Raw genomic sequence first — 19007 nt, 5'->3', positions numbered from 1 at the left:
AACCTGAATCACGATACGCCGTCAATGTATTTTTAAACCAGTCATATTAACTTTGCTTTTTCAGGCGTTTTGCTAATTCACTTTTAAAAAGATGAAGAAATTAACCTTAAAGGAAACTTTTTCAGAGCTCTTTTACAAGACTATTATCAGACAACATACACGTACTGATTAACAGGGATTGCTTTGTTAGAATGGTTTGCTCATATAATTTATCAAAATGTTATTTACCAACTTTACCGATGAAGCTCGTGAGTTCAGCTGCAAGTAGCCAGTCATGCAACATGTTTCTTTATTCATGACTGCATGTGAGTCAGCACGTCCGCACTTGATGATTGAGCATTGTGAATCTAAATAATACAAAATCTATCCTTAATACTTAATCTCTATTTAAGATTTCAGCACTGAAGAGTTTTGCTGGTTGTTTCTTTCTAGTCACTAGTTATATAAGCTGAGTACGACTATTGTTTGATGCTGGGAAGCCTGATTAACAATCAATAAAATTCCGTTTTCAAACGATTTCATCATTTTGTCGGAATATCGATGAAAGCTGGCGATGCACGCAATGACTTTATATGTCGTGTAAATAACTTGATTATCAACCGGGAGTGAGTATATACATCGAACACAAAATAAAGTAAATGTCTTGTTTCTGGAAACATAGCAACATTGTCAAAAAATCTAGATAGGGTTTCTTTCTTGTTTGGATCCCCACTTGTTGTCATTAGGACAGTTTGAGCTATATGCCTCTTCCTCTGTTCGTGAGTTAGACTGAACTCTTCATCCGTTCAAGGGTCTGGAATAACATAGCAATCGATGGTATTCTTAAAACGATATAGTCAGTCGTGTATTTGTTAAATCATTTGATGAATTCTTCGATTTTTGGTTTTTTTACTTCCTCGGTGGGCTTCACTCAGATATGTTTAAGACTGGGAGTCATTCCTCCTCCATATTGCAAAATAACTTCTAAAAAAGGAAAAGTGTTTTAAAGTAAAATAAAGAAGATTGAATCTTTTATGTATACTATCTGTTAGCAAATGATTCAAACTTTCGTGAATTCTAAAATTATACAAAAAACGTGTATTAGAGTTTTATCCTTTTTGTAAAATATCGTGATTCAACTTGATCAGCAAACCGCCATTTTTGACCACTTTGAGAACATGGCGTCTGGGTAAATAATTTTGGAAAACATGCCGATTATCCCACTTATTGCTGCTACCAGCTGCGTCATGTGATCTTTACTGGTTTTGTTCTGGGTGAATGACGTATTAGTTTTTTGGTCCCATCAAACAAAAATTATTATCCTAAATTTTTGAGGTATCACTTGCAGGAATCATTTACGGTCCTTGGGATTATTTAAATTCTAAATTTATCATCGTTTGCAGGGCCTTTACAGATGTCGTGATTCAACTTGAGCACAGCAAACTGTCAATTTTAACAACTTTGAGAACAAGGCTTCTGAGTAAATAAAATTGGATAACATGCCCATTATCCCATTTATTGCTGTGATTGAAGATAGGCTGGCTGTGTTTACAGACATAAATCCACATTGTCCATGTTCAATCTGCAATGGCTATCATTTAAGAAAACTTTGTTTTTGGTCCCATTAACGCAAATGGACCTAAAGTGGACTTTTATATTTCTTTTTGTTATTGTCTGTGGAGAATGAAGAATTTCCATATTGATCTGGGCACTAAAATGATTCGACTGTTTATCGACTAAGAAAAAGATTGGCTAGATAATTAAAATTGGACCTGCTTGGAACATGCCTCTTTGAAATAAGGTAAATGCAAATCTCGCTCAAACAAGTTTAATTTGTAAATAGAAGAAATTTAAGTCTCGTTTCCACTTAAAAATTGTCTGTTATTGCCTTTTCCTTATGTTTTTTTTTATAAAACAAATACCGAAGAAAATGGTAAATGTTTCGTTTAATTTTAAAATGGTTCTATGAACTCATTTATAAAAATATCAAAATCGGCAAACAGTATATGCATTTCGAAAAACGGGCTGAGTGTATATAAAATGAAGAATGTAAAGTGCATTGTTTTTTAAGCAAATTGCAGCTAAAAGCTCCTCTAGCATTTTCAAAATCGTGCTAGAGTAACGGTCTTAAAACAGAAGAGCTCTGCAAATTTTGCTTTTTAAATGCGAGCCCTGTTGATTTAGTGGAATTAAAAACACAAGTCGCGTTTGCTCTTTTAAATGTGGTATATGTTTGACTAAAACATTACTCTTCAGCAATATGTTGTTGGATTATGACTTCGGAAAACGAGTTTACTTCTAAGGAAGACCATATCATTGCAACGCATTTATCCCATATGTTACCAGCGCTAAACTCAGGTTACTTGCGGGGAGGAAATCCTGTGATTTTGGAAAATAATGCGTGATAGCTATTTGTATCTCTCGCCATTCCTAAGCCTTGTTTTCGATTGTTTGCCCCCCTAACTACAAAACGAAGAATTTTATCCACGGTCATACACGAGATTTTAGATAATATTTCTTGTGCCGATTTACATGTAATTGTATTTTAAGTTTAGAAAACGAGATAGTTTAGATCACGTTTGTGACTGCATGACAGGTTGAACACCTCAGCCTCGTTAAGGCTGGTTCTCATATGATCGCCCCGATCGTTTCTATCGCATCAATCGCCGCGGTCTGCGAGCAATTGCCTGGAAAGAATACGGGTGATCGAAGCGATCGTGATCGTCCTAATCGTCGCAGACGTTAGTGATCGTCTCTGTAATGTTCTCATATAATCGCCCCGATCGCAAGCAAACTTTTTGAAACGACAGAGGCGATAGAAACGATCGGGATGAGAACCAGCCTTTGTTCATTTTTACCGTGTACCCTTGCGCGCTTGATTTGCCACGGTGAATTTTCCATCGTAAATTTTCTTCAGTGTGTCAATTGGAAACCTCTATAACTGAGCTCAATATTTTTGTTTTCAGGTTCCATCGTTGAATTCTGACTAAGCCCCGTAAAATTCCTACAGACACTAAACAAATTCATTAAGTGTTTTCCAAGTGAAGTTCTCTACGCCACTTAATGACAATGAACCAAATTTAACTTTATTTAACAAAGCTTGGTCAAAAACAAGATCACCGCGAAACCAGAAATGTTGTTGCGAGTGTCATTACGTGTTTAAGCATTCGCGTTCAAACTCTTCGTGTTGCCAAGTATGGCACTTGGCAATTAAAATGAATATTCAAACGTGAACGCGCGTTACACGTTTTAACCCCTTATGAGTTTCCGATACTATTCAATACTCTAAGAAACTTGATTTTTCTTATACTTTGAAGGACGAAAATACGCGCACCTTTTTCAGATTGATTCATTTTTTACGATTCCAAAATACACTCCCCCCCCCCCCCCCCCCCCCAAAAAAAAAAAAAAAAAAAAAAAATTGCATAAGGATTGTTTTCAGGCAAGCGTGGCCGAGTGGTTTAGGGCGCTGGTGTTGTAATCCGGAGGTCACCGGTTCGAGGCCTTCCCTTGCCACTTGCTGGATTTGTTTCTCGGTTGTCCCGAGTTCAAATCCTCGACCACGCTTTGTATATAGCCAACTGGTCTGCCTCCTGCCAGTTGGGATTTTTAACCCTGTTATGTTCATTTATAAATTACGTGTGTATTTGTTTCCTCTGTTTCAGTGGCATGCCTGTAAACTAGCTATCTCGTTGAGATATGAAGCTAAGTGCATGACCACTATAAACACATATTTATTTTATTTTTATTTATTCAAAAGGCCATTTCCGAGTTACCCTTTGCCTCTGTTTCAAAACGAGTCTACGTGCAAAACTATTCATATGAAAATGAGTTTCACCTACAAGGCCATTTTCATGCAAATCAAACTCATTTTCATTTGAATGGTTTCGCACGTAGACTCGTTTTAAAACAGAGGCAAGGGGTAACTCGGAAATGGCCTATTTCTCTGGGAACGATTTCCCAAGAGAAATAGAAATCAATACGTATGCAAAAACTTTGGGGGGGGGGGGGGGGTAAACAAGGTGTATTATTGGAACGGTGAAAACAGGGAATTTGGAAAAATACACTATACATGGTAGAACTCTGTAACTTAACGAAACAAACATCTGACAGAAAAAAAAGAAAGAGGCTCTACAAAATGGGGCTTATGATCGGAAAAAATAAATCTTTCTTTAAGAGCTACGACATGTTTGAGAGGGCTTAGTTTCGGAAGGATTTTTGCATATGCGATCATTACTTTTTCTAGGGGGGGATTTATTTTTGGCTGCGGGGCTTATTTTCGGGAGGGGTGCTAATTTTCGGTATTATACGGTATGATTTATCGTATGGAAATTAATTTGACAAATCTGAGAAGCTCAAAACAAAAACACTATCAGTTTTGCGCCATATTTGCATCCCTTCGAGCTGGCGTAAAAAAGAAACGTGCCTGACAGGTCTTTCAGATTGTTTTCTTTCATGAAAATAAATTAGTCATTTCTTGTATCAAGCTTGTCAACTAAGTTCAGTGAGTTGAAAGTTTTTATCAATTTCTTCCTTTTAAAAGCAGTCAATTGTGTGTCTATTTAACACTGAAGATAAACTGCCAAATGCCTTTAATTTCGCGCAAAGTGTGTTAGCAAGACGGAGTGTTTTTAAGATACAGGGCGCAATTTGCTTCTCTCAAAACGTTGGTACCGGTAGTTCAAATCACCGTGATCCTCGCACTTTGCCGTGGTGATCATAACGTAAGGAGTGTGCTCCAACTAATTTTAGACAACACAGTTTAAGCAATAAATTTACTTTGGCTTATTTTGATGAGAGTTAATTACATAAGCCAAGCCAAGCCATTATCCTTTTACATGAATTTAAGCTTTAGTAAGTAAAAGTCACAGTCCAAAATCCTCGATAACTGGACGTTAAATAAAGAAGCACCATCCCTCAATATGGCGTACACGATGAAGATTTTTCAGATTTGATCCACTTCCTTTAGCCATGTACACAATTGCTTCGATTGTCAGCGGAGCTGCACATTCAGCACCGTTGAAAGTGAAATACCAGCGTTTGCAGCAACTGTCACAGTGGTAGATTCTCAGGGCACCAGTCCAGTATACATGGAGAGCTGTGTCAGAGAAGTTCTTGGTGAACACGCAATCCTGTGGAAAAGTAGGACTGGGTACAATCTTGAAAATATCCGCTGATCGGCTAGGTCTTCTTCACAACTACCACACACTTTTTATGTTTCCTAAAGGTCTTTATAAGTGTTTGAACACCAAAAACAAGCAAAATGCCAAATTATGCTAGTAATTTTTTTTTGCTCGTAAAGCCAAATTATGCCAAAAACAATGCTAGCATAATCGGGAAATGCCTAGGCGTTAGCTGTCCTGGCAAAGTACGCGGCCTTCACCACCTTTACAGAACAACATATTGTAAGAATGTTGGACAGAAAAACTAATAATCACTAATGGGCATCGCTTTTGATGGAAAGAAATGACCAAGTTTGTTTTAGAGTTGCTTTGTAGTGCTGTTTTTATTTTAACGGAATTCCTCGAATAAGTGCCGCATCGGGACTGCGGCGCTTATTCGGGGGCGGCGCGTATTCGAGTAAATACGATAGGCGCGCGGAAGAGAGTGTTCAGGGACTGGACTAGGCGCGTGTGCGTGCGCGTCGCGTGCAGATATGTCTCGAGAGAACAACAGACTGTTCTGCAGTCAGAAAACGCCGAAACTTACGTCTTCATTGTATAGGAACTCTGAAATTGTTTCCAGATCAAAAACTCAAAATAATACATTTTTTTTGTTTAATGTATCGCCTGGCTACAGTGTATATTGATCTTTGTCATCTTATGGTAATATTATTATCGGTAATAGCGCATCGGTGCGAGTGCCCAGTTTTTTTATCCTCATTATTACGCATACTTGTCTTTGCATTGAAATTTTATGGAAAAATCAAGTGATAATCGTTATTACAGGTGAACAGTTTGGTTTGATATTAAAATCGAGGTCATCACTACAGCTGCACATCTTGTTCGCGGCTCTTGTGTAAGACCTTTCCCACCCCCTTATTTTTCCTGCAAATATCTCCATGGGCCAGCCTCGTACCCAGACACATCTTTCGTTTCGCTTGCGCTTCGCGCCCGCTTTGTTTTGCAGCAAAAATGCGACCCCCGTCTTCATGATCATATAAAAAATTACGGAAAACTAAAATAATGAGAATCTTTTCTTATTAATTTTAATCCCTGAACAGTAAATCAGATTGTAGGTATTTTAGTTCCAAGAACGTATATGAGCCTGAAAACCACTATTAGTTTCGCGCCATGTTTGCACCCCTTCGAACTGGCTTAAGAACGCACCTGACAGGTCTTTATTTCAGTTGTTCTCACTCATAAAATTCAATCAAGCCTGTGACAATTCAATGACTTTGAGAGGTTTTCTTTTACTGATTTCTTCTTTTAAAAGCAACCAAAATAGATATCTCAGTGTCTGGGATGAAACTGCCGATTACCTTTATATTTAAAACACACGGCGCAATTTGACAACACAGTAATGCTAAACTACTTTTTGGCTGCCAAGCCACTATTCTTTTTTTTAATCATGATGAATTTAGGTGTTAATAAGTTAAAACTAGGGTCCAAAATCTTAGAACGGTGACATTTAATTTGGAAGCACCACACAACTTTCGCATATCGCGTGGCAGGGTTAAATGCCATCGACATCAAAACACGCGTGGCCTGGAAGAGAAATTAATGAAATATAAAGCGCAATTTGAACAAGCTCTGAATGCGACAGGTGTTGAATATGCAGATTGTTTTTTCTTACGGAATTGGTGGTTTCTTCACTTTATTCTTTGAATCTCGTCTTCACAACAGAGAACACCAAAAATGAGAATTATCCCTTCCTATTTTTTTAAGGGTCGCTCACGGTGGTAGTAGCAGATTCTATCGGTCTACAAGTGAGACGCATGTATGGTTATATATGTTAAGGACAAACTTGGTTTCTTTTCATTAACTACACTGGGTTTGGGCTGGATTTGTTTGTTATCGATTCTCGCGTATGTCGTTTCTTTTCTTTAACTTCAACTCAGTGTGTCCCAGAGGGTAACATTTCGCTGGATTTTACTTTAATATCCAACAAGCCTTTCATCGTCTTCTTATCTTGTTGTTCTATATCATTTTCTCTGGCTCTGCTTTACGTTACATTGTAAACAATTTGAACCTCTTTCTGTAGCTGATGAAGAATAACAGCCAAAAACATGCTAAAAACTGATACAAACAAGCAACCATTTTTTCGTCAAATTTCCTGCATTTTATTTAAAACTGAACAGCAAATGTGAAACAAATACATAACGAACCCATTTATCAGACGAACCACTCGCTACATAATTAGCAGTTTATCACAGTTCCATTATAAACGTTTATACAGGAATGGATGTTTTGTCTCGAGACTTAAGCCTGCGGTTTGGGAACTTCTTCAACAAAAATCCGGGACACTGAATTCCAGCCTGTCTCGGCATTATAACTTCCACTGAAACCGGCTCAATTACCGACCCAGAATCCCACGCGCACCTTTCCTTTGTGGATGTTGTTACAGTGACCCTCGATGTGGCGGACACGGTGCAGATTTTTCTGATTTGATCCACTTCCTTTATACATATACACAACACCGTCAATTGGCAGGGGAGCTGCACATTCAGCACCATTGAAAGTGAAATACCACCGTTTGCAACAACTGTCACAGTCAGCGATTCTAAGAACACCAGTCCAGTAAACATGGAGGGATGTGTCAGAGAAGTTCTTGGTGAACATGCAGTCCTAGGAAAAATAAGGAAAATGAGGACTTCTCAAGTATTCTAACGATTACTCTGAAGTCCTAATACCTTGATAGTCCTTCATGTTATTGTCATTTTTCAGCTATTAATATATTTTTTTAGTCGAACAAATCGTGTACAAACAACGTAGGTTTTTATGAAAGAAAGCATTTACCTTTATCAGACCGTGGTCTTTGCCTTCATTCAAGTTTTTCCATGCGCACTCTTTCCAGTTCTTTTAAGACATCGCACCAGGAGTCCCAGGGATTTCACTTGTTCCACTCTCTCCGCGCTGCCCCTTTTGGCCGGGAGGACCTTTGGCTCCAGTCTCACCTTTAGCGCCATCCTTTCCATTGATACCAGGAGTTCCTTTGGGACCTGGAGGTCCCTGGGGTCCAGTCTTTCCTGGGCTACCCTGGTCACCTTTGACTCCTTCACGTCCGTCACGGCCATCACGGCCTGGTACCCCAGGAGACCCAGCCTTGCCGTGCATACCAGGGATACCACCATAACAGAAAGAAGGAGGCTGCTGGATTGGAAGAACAAAGTTTTGATTTATCAGTTTGTGCTCTATCATGCCGATGTTAAGTGTTCAACGTATTATCAGCCTTGTCTATTTCATTATTTTGAGTTGTTAGGGCTTCGACCTCATAGATATAAATATATTTTTTTGTCATCATTCATCGTACAGTGGTCATAGTCTCCGAGCTGGTTTCAATTCTCTAGTCAGGAAGTGTACTTTACTATCGACTTTGCAGTGATTCCTTCAATGAGAAGTTTAAAATTTCACGATATAATGGATATATGAAGTCAGGCCGTGAAATTTGTTGTTGTAGATTTCGAGTTTTGTTTCTCTTTCAGTTTGGCATGAACTACTTTGCTGTTCTCTTTCAAGCGTACATTAAGCCTATCCCTGATCTTGAAAATGTCTTCTAGTACAACCGGCAGTTCCCTCTTTCTACCCGGCCTATGTTTTGATGCATGCAACTATTTGCCTTTGAGTCTGCCAAAGCGAGCTATGAACGAATATAGTCATCAAGCGAATCCTGGATTGTTTTTGTGTAGTAGTTCAGTTGTTTTAGTCCCAAAATGCCAAAACTATAAATATGTTATATATTTATTATGTCTGAAATTAACTGGCAATCAATATTTGTAAAGAAATGTAGTTTTACTCTTGTCAATAATTAACACTGACGCGTAACACAATAAGATGTCACTTACCATTTTGTTTGATGGTTGATTGGTTTTGTTATTTGCTGTGGCGCAGTAAACCAACAATGACATCGCAAACAGAGACAACAAGGAGATCACAGAGACTTTATGCGAAATGAAAGCCATTTCTTTTTCACGATCTGCTGCAAAAAAAGTTTACAAAGAGCAGATTACTACTCAGTAAAATATAAGCGCATTTACACAATGATGAAGGCATGGCCAAATCCTAACCCCATTTTCCTTTACAAACTGCGAGAATCAATTTTTTTATTTACAAAAATAAGAGAAGATTTTTTGAAATTGTTTTTTATAAAGCAAATGGCCCTTTTCAGTCACAAATTAAAACTAGCTTAGACCCACGGTAGTCTAAGACTTTCACGAGAAGCTAGATTGCAACTCGACTGGAGAAAGTGGTGATGTAAAGGAGTAGGAAGGTAAATCCTGAACAATTTCCATTCAACAACCTGGTTTTCTTTGCTTTTTTTTCGAAACTTTTGATGAAATTGTTTCGAATCATTTTCTTTGCTGAAAGTCTTATGGAAAGCTTCACACTTGTAACAGAACTCACAATAATTCCCAGTAATACAGAAATTAAAAAAAAAAACGTTCAAAACTATACATATCAGACATACAGGCATTTTTGGGGCGTCCAGTCTTTTCTGTTTTAATCTAGAATGATATCGATCTTATGATATCGATCTTATTTTTGTAGATAGCTCAATATTCCTACTGTGAAAAGTTTGATTTTTGTCAGCTAAACATGCGATGGAATTCAATTTTTCAATAGATCGCGGAACCGTTTGGTAAAGAGAAAAAAAGAGAAATTGGTCCTACCTCTTAACTCGAAGAATCGCTTTTCTGTTCCAGCTACCTGTTGAACAACTCACTGTCAAGGAATGATAAGTAAGCTACGTGAACAATTGAGTTTTCAGCCTTTATGTTGACTTTGGTTCGTGTTCGGACCAGTTTGTTGTTGACCATGAGTCGAGCTGTTTTAATAGAACATTACATCAGTCGTAATGTTTATGACAGTTGCTTTGGTCTTTATCCAATAAAAATAAATATTTTGACTTCCTGTTACGTTGAACCAAACAATAAAGTTATTTTAGAGTAAAAAATACGCCGTTTTTTTTTCTTTTGTTTTTTTAACACAAGACCTCGCATTTAACACTTTATCTACTTGAAAAATGCGGACGATTTGGTAACTTTTTACCACTAGCAATTCGCCCTTTCCTTTCTTCTCGTCTTTGAGGACTAACAAGGACAAACTATACGTAGTTTTCTTGTTCCTGAAGGATGCTTACACTTGTTGTGCCAAGTTTGTCAATACAGTTGATTTTGACTTGCTTATCAAAAAATAAAAGTACAAAATTAATGGAAATTATAATTAGGTAATCTCTTAGGGTTTGTTTGATCTCTGCTTTGTTTATATTAATAAACATGTCATGTGTACTTCTGTACTGTTGGCATTATTCAACCTACGATATTTACTTTTAACAAACTTTGTGTAAACGTTTTTTCGTGAATAAGTTGGAATCGTTATACAGCAAGCTATTTGAAACAAGGAGCCACAATTCAATTGACTAATTATATTCCTGTTCCTTTGTTCTGAATTTATCTCTGATAGGCTACATTAAAAGTTGTTTTGGAAATAAATCAAAGTAGGGCATAAACATGAGTTAGTGCGTCTCATTTAGTTAGCTATATTAGACGAGCTTTTTGGTACTGAGATACACTTGTGTTGCACTAAAAGAATGTAAATAAATAATGATTGTGCTGCACGGGGAGACTAAGGAACGGTTGTGTTGTGTTGGAATGCTTTTTAGAGAAACGCAGCATTGAAATCATTCAGTGTTAGTTTATGTCTCAGTTAAATATCGTAAACTTAATCTTTAAATCATTGTGTTAATATGTTGTTAAACGTGCTGTAAACGCACCAAAACTATCTTTTTTCTGGTCTATCGTTTCTTTATTTACTCCTGAACCGAATTTTGGACCACAAAATTTATTAAAAATGTTTACACGTACATGAAATAATTATGTGATTCATGGTTTAATTAACTGTCAGTCAGTTTCACTTTCAATGAGTTCCTCTCTATCTAGCGACCGCTTTATTTTGCCAAAAAACCTGAAGTTCACTGAAAATTTCAGTAAAAAGGTTGTGGCACCCGTACAAGACTTACCACAAGTTGTCCTCGCGAGAATTAAGCGAGCGAAGCGGCCTAGTGAGCGACGAAGTCGCGAAAACGAGAGACGCAAGTCGCGAGAGGTCTTTATAAAGACGAAGGACTTTATTGAAAGTCTACACCCATACCAGTTGTCAAAAACTTAACTGACCTGATCAGTTCATAAAATGGTATAAAACATTCGTTTTTCCTCAGTGCAGCAAATATACGCTTTATAATTATTGAATTTAGCTTTAATACAGCTCTTATATGGTGAACTACGTGATGGCGAAATTTGGAATAGTTGGTGATGTTAGTTCGCGTAAAGGCCGTTTTTTCTTCTTTTTTTTCTTAAAAATGTTAAATATCTTTTATTTTTGGATCTCGTGATAGATTTATTTACTGTAGCAACGAAAAAATTTTTTTTTTGTTGCGTGTAAACTTGCAGTTGTGACGTGTTTTTGTTTGCCGTACATTTTAAATCAGTATTTGTCCACTGCAGGGACCAGCTTTTGAAACGAAAATTAAAAAGCGATTGGTAAACTCTAATAAGAACTACCGCAATTAGGCTGTTATGTCTTAAGAACTGAAAAGGCCTAAAATATAATTCCCCTTTAGTCGAATCTAGTTCTCATCCCCTTAATTGAAGAATTGCACCACCGTAAATTTCAAAAAAGTACCGCCCCTGAAAGAAGTGATAAAATTTCACGATTGTTAACAAATTGCCGGAAATAACGACGCTCCGAAATTAGCGACCTCAAACCGCAATTTGACTTGTTATAAGAAACAATACGGAGGAGAACAGAATTTTGAGCGGAGGCAGCGGTCACGGCCGTATAAAGCTAGGGTTTGTTTATAAACTGCTTTATTTAATTCTTTCCTTTTTACAACAACTATTACCTTTTTTGGCATGCTCTACCTCGTATTTTATACATGTTTTTCTGTGATTTATTTGTTTCATGTTCTCGCTTTATTTGCAAACACATCTCAGCTTTTTGTGAGGCGAAAAGTGGATAAATCGACTGGAATCAAAGTCTAATGCTAATTATCTTAGGAGCTTTTTGTTTTGATCATGTAGTTAATTCCATAATGGTATCACCTTTTATAATCTGAAATGGCAACTCCTTTTGTAGCTAAGTTTTGCTCGTTAAATGTCAGAGGTATAAACCAAACGCGTAAAAGGAGACAGCTTTTTCGATGGCTTCATAACATGGCTTCCTCTGTTTACTCATTGCTAAATATTATATCTACACTGCCTCAAGAGATGAACAACACTTCTACTTCGAAACCTTCCTAGCCTTTTTAAAAGATAAACTATCAATCGAAAAAAGTAATTCAAAATGTCAAATTCAAATCTAAAATTTTTATTCAGCTGAAATTCTGTAAGGCACTTTATATTCTTTTCTTTTTTTTCTCGCTTTCTTTTTACTGCAATCAGTCTTTGTAGTCGCCTTGAACTCATTTATTTACTTTTTTTTTCCTTTTTGCTACTTTTCGTCTTAAATGTAGGTATAGCTTCTTTATCTGTGAATAACGTAATGTTTGAAAAGACACGAACTTTAGCAGTAAAATAATCAAACTAAGCAAGCATTATATATAAGCATTGTTAACAAGTATCGTAACTATTATTTTATTAAGTATCTGTATTGTATTTTAAGTTCGGTTCTGTAAGTAACAGCATTGTATGTAGCCGTCTTTTTCTTTTCCTTTTTTGTTTGCAATAAACCATTGAAAAAAAAAAAGAAAAAGAAAAAAAAGAAACAATACGGATAACAAATAGATCAGGCTGTACAAAACTTAGAGATGGCCCAATACGAGACTATTTCACGCTGTTCTGAGGTAATGTCAATTATTATTATTTTTTATCACCTTTTATCTGATTCTTTGCGCGAAAGTTTCTCTAAACATTTATATTTATTCGACCTACATATAGTACACGTTTTATATTCTGGCCACCTGAAAGTAGGGACCTCCGATATTGGCAGTAGGAAAAGGCTACTAAATCCGAAAGGAATGTGGCTCCGGAGTACATTTTGAACCATATGGTATTTACATTTATTTTTGTTGGTGCTGAGATAAAGATTCTGTGTTAAAAAATTGGGATAAAAAAAAAGACGCTACTATCATGCGATCGAGGAAAACACGTCGATATCGCAAAAATAATGCAAAATAAAATCCTCGTCAAATATCGGAAAATAAAATCCTTCTTTTGTACAATTATTTTTCGCCATTTATAAAGCATGTAAATGTTGCTTTGGCTGAGCTCTGTTCACTTCCGGTAGCAACTAAAACAAAACAACCATTCCCTTATTTTAAATTATGCGATATCAATATTTTTGGTTGCACTAGTTCGACAGGTACCCTTCTGTTTTGACCCTTGTTGGAGGACAGCGAAACAGTCAAAATTTGGCAGAAAAATGATTGGCATAATACAAATTAATATAAACCTCACGGTAGGCGAAAAAGGTCTTCTCGTAGTATAGATCAATATTTCTACTATAAAAGTCTAAAAGTGAATTGAATATATATTTTAGCGGCTCTCTCCTTTTTAATCCTAGATAATTTATTTCCCTTTTAGAATTTTTCAAACTCGTACTGGCAAATGATACTTTTTTTTATCTCTTCGTACCTCAAGAGTAATTTATATATAAACACGTTTTCTTTTTTCTGAGAATTTGAGTTGACCAAGGTTAACAAATCTTGTTTTGTCAACACAGACGGCTTTGACTTGTTTGTCGGTGGCCAAAGAGAAATCGTATTCAGCTCATTCCTCCAAAGGTTGCTCAATTGTCACGAGGTCACTTCTGCATTACAAAAGGCTTGATCATAAAATGCCCATCAAAGTCTATACATATAATAACAGTTATCCAAAAATGACGTTTCAAGATAGTCGAATCTTTGGCTTTACTGATCAAGATTGTTTAGTCCCACGGGTTTGTTTGGTTTGTAAAGGTTTTTCTATTTTTGTAGTAATAAATATGTCATGCAATGTACACAATTACCTTTTCCATAATTTCATTTTAACACAGTAAATTGTATGTTGCAATGTTTAATTTTTAAGTTATTTGTGAAATCGTTTCTTTTCCCGCAGCAAATTGAATGAATTCACGAATCCAGCCAATGGATAACCCCGCGCTTCGTATTGCCGGGGACTTGTAATTCTTTTTTATGAATGATGTAAATTTCTTCTTCTTTACCGGGCACATGTAACCTGCTTGCTCCACTAATATATAATTATACAGTACAACACTAAAATCGCGACACGACTGAGTTATGCAAATATTCAGTTTCAGTGAAATAACGGAAAGATACTCTTCTGTTCCCGTTTAATTTTTGTTAACTCTCGCCATCCATAAAATTGTTGACCGCGCTTAGCTTTGGCTGCGCACACTCCGGACGTTCGTGAGTTTAGGCCGAATAATATTCAATGTGGCTTGGAGTTTGAATTTACTCACCATCACCGATTCCGCGCTTACATACGAGAGTGAAAGAAGTTTGGCTGAACAGTTAAATGTCTTGCCGCAGTGGCACATGAAACTATCTCGGAGATCGGAGTTTGCATTTATAACTGGCGTCGCGTGTTTTTAAAATTCACATGCTTAAAACTTATATCATCCTCTCGGTAAACATGTACAACATAATCTCTCGGTCTGTGATACATCACCTGGGCCGACAACATCGACAGCCTGAAATTGTAGAGGATGGTCGTATAGGTAGAGAAATAGATAAAATTGTGATGGAAAATACACGTTTACATTCGGCAGCACTAATTCGGTACAGTTGTCCAAGTTACCAGTTGACGAAATTTTTTAACTCTTACTTGCTGCGTTACCTTGTATTTTTGGATACTGGGTATTTTTATTGATCGCGTTCTGAAACTCATCAGTTGTTTTGGGTGTAGCTTGTCAATTGCTAATAGTTTAGAATGCGAGGGTTGATCGGTTTGTAACTGGCTATCACTGAAGCCAAAACTAACTTGGTTATCAATGGCTTTTCACGTGACAGAGATAGTCATGATCACCGTATTTCTCAATTCACATCAGTTGTAACTCGCGTTTTTTCACTGTTTTATGTGCGTGTTTTTTCTCCGGTTTATATAAATATCTCGATCCTGAAACACAACTCAGGAAATTACCCACCGTTCTGTAAAAAGTTTGCTATCTTGAGTAGAGTTCTTGTGGTCACCTTGTTCATTTTACACAATCAAAGTTTCAGTTATTTACCTTTGCTTCACTGTACACCATCTTTCCACGTAGCATTAGCGACGTAGCATTAGTCACCGAATCCCTGTAACAGGCTAACATAGCATATTTTGGAGAATGCTTGAATTCTTATCACAGTGCAGATTAAAACAGATTCAGAACCTTTGTTTGGTCTAACGATTTCCTTTTCAGCAGCCATCAACCTAATACTGAGGTGACTCTACCTACTAACACATGACATCGTGAATTCATGACGTCGCAACTTTTTCCCAGGACCTTGATCGCATTATTTGCACGGCAAAGGAAGAGCGCCTAAAGGACTAGGTCGAGTAGCCATTATTTAACATCAAAATTCAAATCATTTCAGGTTATAAGTCAATTCGTGCCTGTTTTCGAACCATTGAGTTATGCATGGTTAAGAGTGAAGAAGTTACAAAGAGTGAAAACAAAGACCTCTCGGTCAGCCAAACCGGTGAAGTGATAGGGAGAATTGGAATGTCCATTACCGCGCACTAACTATTACAAAAACAGCTTTACCTATAGTGGCGCCATCTTGTGGAGCAGCCTTCCTATAAACGTAAGACAAGCAGAGTCTCTTGGGCAATTTAAAGATCTAACTGAACGAGTACTCTAGGGCACGGCATTCGTAGAAAGAAGCTTTTTATATGTTTTATATTCCCCTCTCTCTATATATATATTTAACAATAATTCACTGAAGTGGAGGTGAATAGTGGTGGATAGTGGTAAATATCCACCACATTCACCGACACTGAGGTGAATAATTGTTTCAGTATAGACCACACAAGTTGAATAACTAGCGGACCAAAGCATCACTTTCGTTAAACAAAGCGACGCGCGAAGGCAGTTTGTTTCTCTTTAGCTGCTCGGAGATAAATAGTACTTTGCTTATCACCTCTGAGTTAACCAATCAGCGCGCGAAAAATACTATTCACTTGTGTGGTTTATACTAAATATAAATATTTATAATTAGGTTGTAAGTTGTATAAGCTGATGGTTAAACCGTGTTGTTTTTGTTCACTCTGCAACACTTTCCGGCAAGTGTCTTACAAGTCTTATCTTTATTAGTCTATAAGCGCCCCCCCCCCCCCCCGCCTCCTTCCAACCCGTTCCCCAGTGGCTCAGGTGCATTTGTGAAACATTTGCAAGAGTCATACCCCACCAAAAGAATATACGTAATTCTCAACAGCCCCTTTAACTGATACAAACGAGTGCTAAAACCAGACTTCCCTCCATCAAATACCATCGACAAACCAGTTAACAATTAGACGGCAAGCTCGAGGTTTGGCTGATAGTTGGCAAAGGGCGAAGTCCCCAGGTCAACTATCAAAAGCCGGTAGAAACCAAAAGCGAGCCGTCTGATTGTTTTAACATAACCCAATTGCTGATCTATCAAACACACGATATCGCTAGAGTTGCTTTTTGAAGGATTTGTTCAAAAAATCAGTGAAAAACTAAGCACGCACTCCGAGAGCCGTCAAACGATCGATAGAAGGCACCTGTGTAGCCAATCAGATCGCGCGTTTTGCCAATAGACGGCCGCTGGATTATGCTTAATACATTAGAAGTCCCGGGGTGATAACAGTGTTGTGCGATTTTGTATTCCTTGTAAAACGTCAGTAGATCAAGTCACCAAGTTCCACACAGTGTCTAACAATGGGAATCGTTAAAACTTCTGGAGTAAACTCCAACTATATTAGACCTTTAAGTCGATTTTATTTAATCGCGAGCAGGGGCGTAGCCAGCTTTTTTTAAGAGTTGTAGGCCTGAGCAACCACTTTTTGGGGGGTGAAAAGGGGCTGGGAGAAGGTCCACCGGAGCAGCATAAAGAAAGTTATCAGTCGAGGATAGAACAAACAATCAACCATTTCTTTGACAATCTTCTTGCTTTTAATTAAAAACAGCAGACGTGGAACAATTACAAAGCACACCCGGGAATGAGACGAACTACTCGTTACATAATTAAGCAACTTATCACAGTCCCCTTAAAAGCGTTTATGCAGGAATGGACGTTCTGTCTTGGGATCTAAGCCTAAGGTTTAGGAACTTCTTCAACATAGATCCGGGATACTGAATTCCAGCCTGTGTGGGCGTCGGCATTTCCACTACCTTTACAATTTCTGACACAAAATCCAACGCGCACCTTGCCTTTGTGGATGTTGTTACAGTGCCCTTCAATATGGCGGACACGGTGTAGATCTTTATTCTTTCCAGTCCGCATGTACACAACACCGTCAATTGGCAGGGGAGCTGCCATTCAGCACCGTTGAAAGTGAAGTACCAGCGTTTGCAGCATCCATCACAGCCATGGATTCTTAGAACACCAGTCCAGTAAACATGGAGGAATGTGTCAGTAAAGTTCTTAGTGAACACACAGTCCTGTGGAAAAATGATGATCAATAAAAAGGAAGTTAAAGAAGTTAATAAATAATTCTCTGAAATCCTCATTTGTTCTAAAAGATATAAATAACCCCGGTTTGATCCCGGTACTCTTAAACTGACCATTGTTTGTAGCGCAGTTGAAACGCCAGCGTCGTAATATACATAATATCTGATTTGATACGGAAATACAAACAGCCAAAAATAAGACCACTATCATGAAAAGTAAGATAACTCCAAACTTTCTGCTTTCCAATGCAGTTGGCTCACTACGTATACTCTTTCGCTGCAATTACGACATCAACTATTTAAACGTGAATAAAGAGCTTCCGAAATTTTAACAATATTATCTCGCACTGCCAAAGTAGTTTGAATTTCACCGTCCCTTAACAAAACATGGATTCTCTTAACTAAATTATTTGAAACAACAGGTTCATAAGGGTCGGTAAGTTGTCTGTGTTTTATAAAAAACTGGCACTGTACTGGCACTGAAAACCTGTCTTGTCACTCAGACGAGAATGATAGCCAATTTCTTAATTTCGACCGTTTTCAACAAAAAAGTCAGCCAAAATGTAATTTCTTGCATCTACTGTCTGCAATTCCACAACACTGAAAAGATCTGAAAAAGCTTCCAGTTTCACAAGAGACCACAGCCTATACCGATGAAATGGATATATTGACTTGCAAAACACTTTACAATTTATTGATTGCAAGCAAAAACTTTCCTATTCTACGACTTATTGAGTATGGCTTCGATAGTGACAAAAACCGCTTAATATACCCTTCGGCCCTTTCGTGTCACGAAAAAAAATTAAACTCGCAATCTTTCAGTACAAAATCGTACGCAATGTACAATATAAAAATAACATATTAATAGACAAAATGAAAAAGTCACCACTCTCGACTGTCCTTTTTTGTATTAGAATTTAACAAACCAGTTGAATTTATGAAATCTGTAGGTTTTTTAAATTAATAATAATAATAATTAATTTTAATAAAAGAAAACAGTCTAGATATCCCAAGCCAGTTACATCAGAATCAGGATGAGTGTATACGCTGTTTTGCTCCTTCCAGCAAAAGATCTTTCACCAGTAGATGGATAAAAAGCCGTGATTCTGCACATGAACCTATTTGTGCGGGAAGTGCCTTTTGTAAGTATCGAAAATATTCACCTTAATCAAGCCATGGTCTTTGGCGTCATTCAAGTCTTGCCAGACGCACTCTTTCCAGTTCTTATAAGACATCGCTTTAGGAGTCCCAGAGATTCCA

The 19007-nt window shown here is 37.4% G+C and overlaps 2 protein-coding genes and 1 long non-coding RNA gene across 6 annotated transcripts in view; 1 reads left to right on the top strand and 2 right to left on the bottom strand.

The window, feature by feature from the left end:
- Nucleotides 1–7073: 7073 nt before the first annotated feature.
- Nucleotides 7074–19007, bottom strand: part of LOC144651950 (uncharacterized) — a 39896-nt gene continuing 27962 nt past the window's right edge. The window contains exons 2-5 of one of the 4 annotated variants that reach the window (XM_078512028.1): nucleotides 9809–9845; nucleotides 8984–9117; nucleotides 7938–8288; nucleotides 7074–7766 (exon numbers count right to left, since the gene is read on the bottom strand). In XM_078512028.1, coding sequence (XP_078368154.1) covers nucleotides 8001–8288; nucleotides 8984–9117; nucleotides 9809–9845 — 459 coding nt within the window. In that variant the 3' untranslated portion in view covers nucleotides 7074–7766; nucleotides 7938–8000. Of the gene's footprint in view, nucleotides 7767–7937; nucleotides 8292–8983; nucleotides 9118–9808; nucleotides 9861–19007 lie in introns of all 4 variants that reach the window. The other 3 variants (XM_078512029.1, XM_078512026.1, XM_078512027.1) reach the window with 3 other exon arrangements.
- Nucleotides 9332–19007, top strand: part of LOC144652030 (uncharacterized) — a 32932-nt gene continuing 23256 nt past the window's right edge. The window contains exon 1 of the long non-coding RNA XR_013570438.1: nucleotides 9332–9384. This is a non-coding gene — a long non-coding RNA (uncharacterized LOC144652030). The remainder of the gene's footprint in view (nucleotides 9385–19007) is intronic.
- Nucleotides 17300–19007, bottom strand: part of LOC144651817 (collagen triple helix repeat-containing protein 1-like) — a 75758-nt gene continuing 74050 nt past the window's right edge. The window contains exon 5 of the mRNA XM_078511833.1: nucleotides 17300–17343. The gene's annotated coding sequence lies outside the window, so the exon portion shown is untranslated. The remainder of the gene's footprint in view (nucleotides 17344–19007) is intronic.

The sequence above is a fragment of the Oculina patagonica genome, chromosome 4, assembly GCF_052425735.1.
Source record: "Oculina patagonica isolate OP01 chromosome 4, crgOcupat, whole genome shotgun sequence".
Taxonomy (NCBI): domain Eukaryota; kingdom Metazoa; phylum Cnidaria; class Anthozoa; order Scleractinia; family Oculinidae; genus Oculina; species Oculina patagonica.
This window is presented reverse-complemented; position numbering and strand designations above follow the sequence as displayed.